This window comes from Hylobates moloch, unplaced genomic scaffold (genome assembly GCF_009828535.3).
Source record: "Hylobates moloch isolate HMO894 unplaced genomic scaffold, HMol_V3 SCAFFOLD_2, whole genome shotgun sequence".
Taxonomy (NCBI): Eukaryota; Metazoa; Chordata; class Mammalia; order Primates; family Hylobatidae; genus Hylobates; species Hylobates moloch.
In genome coordinates, this window is record NW_026652277.1 from 66,841,150 (window position 1) to 66,851,136 (window position 9,987).

At 40.4% G+C, this 9,987-nt stretch overlaps 1 protein-coding gene across 1 annotated transcript; it reads left to right on the plus strand.

The window, feature by feature from the left end:
- The first annotated feature begins 9,153 nt into the window (after nt 1-9,153).
- Nucleotides 9,154-9,950, plus strand: LOC116467590 (coiled-coil domain-containing protein 43). Its single transcript, XM_032151424.2, has one exon. It carries the CDS (start codon nt 9,181-9,183, stop codon nt 9,853-9,855), a length of 675 nt encoding a protein of 224 aa, XP_032007315.1. The 5' UTR covers nt 9,154-9,180; the 3' UTR covers nt 9,856-9,950.
- The last annotated feature ends 37 nt before the right edge of the window (nt 9,951-9,987 follow it).

A 9,987-nucleotide genomic window follows, 5' to 3' on the forward strand; every position in this document is an offset into this window, starting at 1 on the left:
ATTCACATCATACACAAATACAGTTTGGTTTCTTTTTCTACATAAGCATTCAAGACCATCAGATGAACTTCCTTTTTTCTTTTTTTTATTATACTTTAAGTTCTAGGGTACATGTGCACAACGTGCAGGTTTGTTACATATGCATACATGTGCCATGTTTGTGTGCTGCACCCATTAATTCATCATTTACATTAGGTATATCTCCTAATGCTATCCCTCCCCCCTCCCCCAACCCCACGACAGGCCCCGGTGTGTGATGTTCCCCTTCCTGTGTCCAAGTGTTCTCATTGTTCAATTCCCACCTAAGAGTGAGAACATGCGGTGTTTGGTTTTTTGTCCCTGTGACAGTTTGCTGAGAATGATGGTTTCTAGCTTCATCCATGACCCTACAAAGGACATGAACTCATCCTTTCTTATGGCTGCATAGTATTCCTTTTTTTTTTTTTTTTTAGACAGAGAGATTCTTGCTCTATCACCCAAGCTGGAATGCAGTGGCACAATCTTGGCTCACTGCAACCTCCACCTCCTGGGTTCAAGTAATTCTCATGTCTCAGCCTCCTGAGTAGCTGAGACTATAGGCTTGCTCCACCAGGCCCAGCTAATTTTTCTATTTTTACAGGGATTCCCCATGTTGCTCCGGCTGGTCTTGAACTCCTGCCCTCAAATGATCTTCCCTCCTCAGCCTTCCAAACTGCTGGGATTATCTTTGCTAATTTTAAAATTGGGTTGTTTTCTTACTACTGTTATTTGAGTTCCATATATATTTTAAGTAGTAATGCCATGTCAAGTGTATTGCTTGTAAATAGTTTTTCCCAATATATAGATTGTCTCTTCACTTTGTTAACTGTTTCTTTTGCTGTGCAAAAGCTTTTTAGTTCAATGTAATCTTGTCTATTTTTGCTTTTGTTGCCTGAGCTTGTGAGATTAAATCAAAAAATTCACTGCTTGGACCAATAGTGTGTAGTTTTTCCCCTGTGTTTTCTTCTTGTATAATATTTTCACAATTTCAGGTCTTATATTTAAGTCTTTAATCCATTTTTAGTTGATTTTTATAGATGGAGTGGGATAACAGTCCAATTTCATTCTTCTATATGTGGATATCCTATTTCCCAACACCCATTATTGAAGAGACTGTCCTTTCCCCCATCGTGTGTTCTTGTCCCCTTTGTCAAAAATCAATTGACTGTAAATGCATGAGTTCATTTTTGAGTTCTCCATTGGTCAATGTCTATTTTATGCCAGTACCGCGCTGTTTGGATTACAATGGCTTTGCAATATAGTTTGAAGTCAGGTAATGTGATGCCTCTAGTTTTCTTCTTTTTGCTCAAGATTGTGTTAGCTATTCAGAGTTTTTTGTAGTGCCATATGGATTTTAGAATTGCTTTTTCTACTTCTGTATAAAAGGGCATATTAGAATCTTGATAAGGATTATATGGAATCTACAGATTGCTTTGGGTAATATGAACACTTTAACAATAATTTTTCCAATCCATGAACATGGAATATCTTCCTATTTATTTGTGTCTTCTTCAATTTCTTTCATCCACATTTTATCATTTTCAGTCTATGAATTTTTCATGTCCTTGGTTAAATTTATTCCTAAGTATTTACTTTTTTGTAAATATTATAAATGGGATTATTTTCTTGATTTCTTTCTCTGATAGTTCATTGTTAGTATACAGAAATATTACTAGTTTTTTGTTGTTGTTGTTTTGTTTTATTTTGTTTTTTGAGATGGAGTCTCGCTCTGTTGCCCAGGCTGGAATGCAGTGGTGCAAACTCAGCTCACTGCAACCTCTGCCTCCTGGGTTCAAGTGATTCTCCTGCCTCAGCTTCCCGAGTAGCTGGGACTACAGGTTCCTACCACCTCGCCCGGCTAAGTTTTGTATTTTTAGTAGAGATGAGGTTTCACCATGTTGGCCAGGCTGGTCTCGAACTCCTGGCTTCAAGTGATTCACCCACCTCTGCCTCTCAAAGTGCTAGGATTACAGGTATGAGCCACCATGCCTGGCCAGAAATGCTACTAGTTTTTATACTGATTTGGAATCCTGCAACTTTACTGTATCCATTTATTAGTTCTAACAGTTTTTTTGGTGGGGACTTTAGGGTTTTATAAATACAAGATTACATAATCAGCAAACAGCAACAATTTCACTATTTCCTTTCCTGTTTGGATGCCTTTTATTTATTTCTCTTGCTTACTTGCTCTGGCAAAGACCTCTGGTACTATATTGAATAGAAGTAGTGAGAATGGACATCCTTGTCTATGAAAAAAAGCTTTCAACTTTACCACTGAATATAATATCATCTGTAGGCTTGTCATATATGCCTTTATTGTGTTGAGGTACATTCCCTCTACACCTAATTTGTTGCAAGTTTTTATCATGAAAGGATATTAAATTTGGTTGAATGCTTTTTCTGCATCTAACAAGATGATCATATGATTTTTCTCCATAATTCTGTTAATGTGTGTCACATTATGTTACTGTGGTGTGTCACATTTGTAGATTTGCATATGCTGAAACATCCTTGCATCCACAAGATAAATCCCACTTAATTGTGGTACATTATTCTTTTAATGTACTGTTGACTTCAGTTTGCTAGTATTTTGTTGGGGATTTTTACATCTGTGTTCTTCAGAGATAATGGCTTGTAATTTTCTTTTCTTGTAATGTCCAGGTCTGGCTTTGATGTCAAGGTAATGTTGATCTTGTTAAAAAGATTTAGGGCTGGGTGCAGTGGCTCATGCCTGTAATCCCAGGACTTTAGCAGGCCGAGGTGGGTAGATCACCCGAAGTCACGAGTTCGAGACCAGCCTGGCCAACGTGGTGAAACCCCGTCTCTACTAAAAATACAAAAATTAGCTGGGCACAGTGGCAGGCACCTGTAATCCCAGCTACTCGGGAGACTGAGGCAGGAGAATCACTTGAAACTGGGAGGCGGAGGTTGCAGTGAGCCGAGATTGCACCATTGCACTCCAGCCTGGGAGACAAAGTGAGATACTGTCACACACACACACACACACACACACACAAAGATTTAGAAGTATTCCCTCCTTTTCTATTTTTGGAAGAGTTTACAAAGGATTGTTATTAGTTCTCCTTGAAATGTTTGGTCGAATTTACTGGTGAAGCCATCAGGTCCCAGACTTTTCTTTGATGGGAGACTTTTTATTGTTTATTCAATCTCCTTATTTGTTATTGGTCTGTTTAGATTTTGTATTTCTTCTTGATCCACTGTTGGTAGGCTATATGTGTCTATGGATTTATCCATTTCTTCTAGGTTATCCAATCCATTGGCATGTAACTGTTCCTATTAATGTCTTACAATGCTTTGTATTTCTGTGGTATCAGCTGTAAGGTCTCCTCTTTTGTTTCTGATTTTATTTGAGTCTTCTTTATTCTTAGTATAGCTAAGGTTTTGTTAATTTTATATTTTCAAAAAACCAACGATTTTCTTGATTTTTTCTATTGTTTTTCTAGTCTTTATTTCTGCCGTTTTTTATTTCCTTCTGATAACTGTAAGCTTAGTTTGTTCTTTTTTGCTGTAGGCATTTATTGCTATGCATTTCCCTCTTAAATCTGCTTTTGCTGCCTTCCATAGGTTTTGTTGTAGTTCCATTTTTGTTTTTCTCAATATATTTTAAAATTTCTCTTCTAATTTCTTCTTTGACCCATTGATTGTTCAGTAGCATGTTGTTTAATTTCCACATGTTTGTTAATTTCCTAAGATTTCCTCTGTTATTCATTTCTGTATAGAAAAACTGTACTCATTAAATGATAGCCCCTCATTCTTTCCTCTTCCAAACTCCAGTAAACCATTGTTCTATGTTCTACTTTCCACCATGTATTTGACTATTCTATGTACTTCGTGCAGGTGGAACCATACAATAGTTGTCCTTTGGTGACTGGCTTATTTCACTTAGTGTGTTTTCAAGGTTCGACTACATTGTGGCATGTAGCAGAATTCCATTCTTTTTTAAGGTTGAATAATATTCCATTGTACCTATATACCACATTTTGTTTATTCATCCATCAGTGGACATTTGGGTAGTTTTCACTTCTCATTATTAGGAATAAAGCTGTTATAAAAATGGGTATACAAATATCTGCTTAAGTCCTTACTTTCAATTCTTTTGGGTACATACCTGGAAGGAGAATTACTGGATCATATGATATCTGTTTAATTTGGAAGGAAATTACCAGTTTTCCACAGCAGTTGCACAATTTTACATTCCCACCAGCAGTGCAAAAGGGTTCTAATTTGTCTATATCCTTATCAACAGTTTTGTTATTGTCTATCTTTTCTATCATAAACATTCTAGTGGGTGTGAAGTAGACTGTGGTTTTGAGCTGCATCCCCCTCATTATTAGTGATGTTAAGCATCTTTTCACGTGCTTATTGGCTATTTGGAGATCTTCTTTTAAGAAACGTCTATTCAAGTTTGTCTTAGTCCATTTTGCACTCTATAACAAAATATCTTAGACTGGGTAAATTATAAAGAACAGAAATTTATTTTTCACTGTTCTGGAGGCCAGGAAATCTAAGATTATGGCACTGTCAAGTTCACCATCCAGTGAGGGTCTGATCTCTTCTTTCAAGATGGTACCTGGAACACTGTGTCTTCCAGAGGAGAGGAACACTGTCCTCACATGGCAAAAGACAGAGTAAAAAAAAAAAAAAAGAAAAAGGGACATACTCTCTCTAGCAAGCCCTTTTATAAGGGTATCTAATCCCATTTATAAGGAAGGAGACTTCATGGCCTAATCACCTCTTAAAGGCCCCACCTCCTAATACTATCACATTGGAAACAACTGAATTTTGGAGCAGACACACTCAAACTATAGCAAAATCTTTTGCCCATTTTTATATTGGGTTGTTTGTCTTTTTGTTGTTCAGTTTTAGGAAGTCTCTATACTTTCTGGATATTATCATCTTATCAAATATGTGATCGGCCAATATTTTCTGTTCCGTGGTTGTCTTTTTTCTTTTTCTGTTTTTTTGTTTGTTTGTTTGTTTTTTTTTGAGATGAAGTCTCAGTCTATTGCCCAGGATGGAGTGCAGTGGAGCGATCTTAGCTCACTGAGAATTCTGCTTCCTGGGTTTAAACGATTCTCCTGCCTCAGCTTCCTGAGTAGCTAGGATTACAGATGCCCACCACCACACCCAGCTAATTTTTGTATTTTTAGTAGAGATTGCGTTTCACCATGTTGGCCAGGTTGGTCTCAAACTCCTGACCTCAAATGATCCACCTGCCTCAGCCTCCCAAAGTGCTGGGATTACAGGTTTGAGCCACTGTGTCTCACCACTTGTCTTTTCACTCTCTTGATAATATCCTCTGATGCAAAAAAAATGTTATAAACTTGGTAAAGTACAATTTATTTTTTTCTTTTGTTACCTGTGCTTTTGGTGTCATAACCAAGAAATTATTGTCAAACTCAATGTCATGAATCTATCTTATGTTTCCTTTTAAGAGATGTCTACCTTTAGCTATAGGACTTTGATGTAGTTTGAGTTAATTTTTGTATACAGTTGTGAAAGAAAAATAAATCTCAAGACCCCCAAATCACTAAGCCAAGGGAAAAGTCAAGTTGGGAACTATGTCAGGCAAACCTGCCTCCCATTTTACTCCTAAATAAAATAGCTACAAAGACACAAGCTACACACCTCCCTCACAATTTGCCCAAAAGGAAATTCCTTGCGGACAAAGGACAGACAGAACTGAAAGTCATCCCTCTCAGACTCACCTGAGACAAATGCGTATCTGATTGCTTCCTCTGCTCTACTGTTTATGTAAAAGTGCAGACTCACTGAGCCAGACTAAATTGTGTATTCAGTGGAAGGCTAATCAAGGACTCAAAAGGATCAAGGACTCTCTTATCTACTTCTGACCTGAAAGCCCCCTCTTCAAGTTGTCCTGCCTTACTAGACCAAACCACTGTACATCTTACACATATTGAATGATGTCTCCCGAAATGCAAGCTGTACCCTAACCACATTGGACGCATGTCATCAGGACCTCTTAAGGCTGTGTCACGGGTACATCCTTAACCTTGGCAAATAAACTTTCTAAGTCAACTGAAACCTGTTTCAGATATTTCAGATTCACAAAGTCTAAGATAAGGTTCCAACTTCATTCTTTTGCATGTGGATATCCAGTTTACCCAGCACCATTTATTGAAAAAAAATTAACTGTTGCCCATTTAATGGTCTTGGCACTCTTGTTAAACATTTTTTGAAAATATATGTGGGTTTATTTCAAGGTTTTCTATTCTACTCTATTTGCTTTATAGTTTTCAGTATTTATAAATACTTTTTTTTTTTTTTTTAGAGAGTCTCGCTCTGTTGCCCAGGCTGGAGTGCAGTGGCGTGATCTCCGCTCACTGCAAGCTCTGCCTCCTGGGTTCATGCCATTCTCCTGCCTCAGCCTCCCAAGTAGCTGGGACTACAGGTGCCCGCCACCAAACCTGGCTAATTTTTTGTATTTTTTTAGTAGAGACGAGGTTTCACTGTGTTAGCCAGGATGGTCTCCATCTCCTGACCTCGTGATCCGCCCGCCTCGGCCTCCCAAAGTGCTGGTATTACAGGTGTGAGCGACCATGCCCAGCCAGTACAGATGTTTTGTAACCTATTTCTGATCATTCCGTTATCTAAAAATCTCTGTAAATCTGTTTTTCTTGGTTCACGGTCTCATGGTGGCTTATTTCCTTGTGTGCTTGGTTACCTTTAACTGACTTCTGCTTTCTGTCCTCGAAAACTTATTGATGGGAATTCCTTAAAGCCTAAACTAAAGACATCTTCCTCTACAGAGGATTTATATTTTTTTCTTCCAGGTATATGAGGGCACTACAATATATAACAAATTCACAGTTTAAGATTGCTGGACCACTCAACAATACGATTCAGGTTACATATCCATATGAGAGCTGTCTTAGGCTGAAATGTTTTTCGACAGGGTTTACTCCTTTTCATTTTCTCCTCTGTTCCACTAAGCACCAAGATATCCTTCCCTGAATTCTCGTAGACATGTGTTTACCTCCGGTTCACCCTCCTATTCATCTCCCATCCTTTGATGGACCAAACCCTTTGGTTCCACCTCAAATAATTTTCTATCATTCTGACTCTTAGCTGGGACAGACTCCTGTAATAAAAGACAGACTAACAAGAGAAAAAGAGTTTATCAGTATGTATATCTCATGGATACATTGGAGATACCAGGGAAAAATGAGTGTATCTCAAAGAGGTTGCTTAAAATTCAGGCTTAAATACCATGTTTCGCTGAAACAAAAGAATAAGGGTATGTGGGAGGCAAGTTATGGGGAGGTGACCAGGAAAAGCAGGGTATATTAAGAGTAAGCTTTGTCAGCCAGGTGCAGTGACTCAAGCCTGTAATCCCAGCACTTTGAGAGGCCAAAGCGGGGAGATCTTTTGAGGTCAGGAGTCCAAGACCAGCCTGGCCAACATGGTGAAACCCTGTCTCTACTAAAAATACAAAAATTAGCCAGGCTTGGTGGTACACTCCTATAATCCCAGCTACTCGGGAGGCTGAGGCAGGAGAATTGCTTGAACCCGGGAGGTGGAGGTTGCAGTGAGCTGAGATCGCACCACTGTACTCCAGCCTGGATGACAGAGCTAGGCTTTGTCTCAAAAAAAAAAAAAAAAGAGTAAGGTTTGTTGTGCAGATTTCAGGTGGTACCTTTTCCATCTTGAGCCCAACAGTTTGAGATCAGCCTGGGTATGGTGAGACCCCATCTCTACAAAAAAAAAAAATTAACTGTGTATGGTGGCATGCACCTGTAGTCCCAGCTATTAGAGATGCTGAGGTGGGAGAACACTTGAACCTGGGAGGTTGATCATGTCACTGCACTCCAGGCTGGGTGACAGAGCGAGATCCTGTCTCCAAAAAAAAAAAGACATGAACTATGAATTTTTTTCCCCCCTGAGATGGAATCTTGCTCTGTCGCCCAGGCTGGAGTGTAGTGGTGGACTCTCGGCTCACTGCATCCTCCACCTCCTGGCTTCAAGCGATTCTCCTGCCTCAGCCTTCCGAGTAGCTGGGACTACAGGTATGTGCCACAACGTCCAGCCAATTTTTTTTTGTATTTTTAGTAGAGACGGGGTTTTGCCATGTAGGCCAGGCTGGTCTTGAACTCCTGACCTCAAGGGATCTGCCTGCCTCAGCCTTCCAAAGTGCTGGGCTTACAGGCAGGAGCCACTGCCCTCGGCCATGAAATTTTATCTAACAGAAACAGGCACCACATCTATTTGCTCAAACTATGAAGGCATTTACCATGCCATTAATAGTTGTATCTGCTTCTTCTTGTTCCCTCATTAGTAAGCTCTTAGAACAGGTCCGTATTTAAAACATAAGCACTGAATAACTGGCTGTTGAATTAATCAGTAAACCAACAAAGGTTAATGTGATGTTGCCTTCACTGCCAATTACATTTCAATCCTGAAGAGCAGATGCAAATCAGGACAAATCTGCAATGATTTTACACACATATAAAATGTGCTTGCTACGAATCCATTATTAGCATGAAAGGACTGGCCATAAAAAATTATATGTAATTGATGTTCAAGATATCCTAATAAATTATACAGTAAATACAAACACTCAAAATTAAATATGTAAAATGAGAAAAATCCTAGTGGTTTTAATCTGCAGGAGCAGGTGGGGAAAAGGTGTTTCTGTAAGTTAGGAAGACAATTTTACTATACTAAAAAAAAAAAGGATGGCACAGGCTTCTGATTAATAAGGAACCGTTAGAGGAGGAGCCTTCTAAGAAACATTTTGGAAGTCTGAGTTTTTGTTTGTTGGTTTGTTTGTTTGTTTTGAGGCGCAGACTCACTCTGTCGCCAGGCTGGAGTGCAATGGCGCGATCTCGGCTCACTGCAACCTCTGCCTCCGGTTCAAGCGATTCTCCTGCTTCAGCCTCCCAGGTAGCTGGGGCTACAGGCGCACACCACCATGCCCAGGTGATTTTTGTAGCTTTAGTAGAGACGGGGTTTCACCATGTTGGCCAAGATGGTCTCAATCTCTTGACCTCGTGATCCGCCCGCCTCCACCTCCCAAAGTCTAACAGAGTTTTTGAGGTGAGCTGCAAGAAATTCTAGGGACATATGGTATTAAGACATATGCGGAGGCGCCCTAGGGGCTTGCAGGACCCTGACCCCAAGATGGCGGCGCCCAGCGAAGTGGCCGCGGTAGCCCCTGGCGAAGGCGATGGCGGAGGCGGCGGCTTTGGCTCCTGGCTGGACGGACGGTTGGAGGCACTGGGAGTGGACCGAGCCGTTTATGGAGCCTACATCTTGGGTGTCCTGCAGGAGGAGGAGGAAGAAGAGAAGCTGGACGCTCTGCAGGGCATCCTCTCTGCTTTCCTGGAAGAAGATTCCCTCCTTAATATCTGCAAGGAGATTGTGGAACGATGGTCAGAAACTCAGAATGTTGTCACCAAAGTGAAAAAAGAAGATGAAGTACAGGCCATTGCCACCCTAATTGAGAAGCAGGCACAAATTGTAGTAAAGCCAAGGATGGTGTCAGAAGAGGAGAAGCAGAGAAAAGCTGCCCTCCTGGCCCAGTATGCTGATGTGACAGATGAAGAGGATGAAGCAGATGAGAAGGATGATTCAGGTGCTACCACAATGAACATTGGTTCTGACAAACTTCTGTTCCGAAACACCAATGTGGAAGATGTCCTTAATGCCCGAAAACTGGAGCGAGACTCACTTCGGGATGAGTCCCAAAGGAAGAAGGAACAGGACAAGCTGCAGAGGGAGAGAGACAAACTAGCCAAGCAGGAGCGCAAGGAAAAGGAAAAGAAAAGGACACAGAGAGGGGAGCGAAAGCGATAACCTTCGCCTACTCTATTCTTTCCCCCCATGAACTTATCAAAGGGAGAACTGGTTGTGTATTTAAGAGAAATGAGAGTGCATTGCCAAGTAGTTTCCCAAGGCATTTCCCCTATTGTTTACATGGTCAAAAGG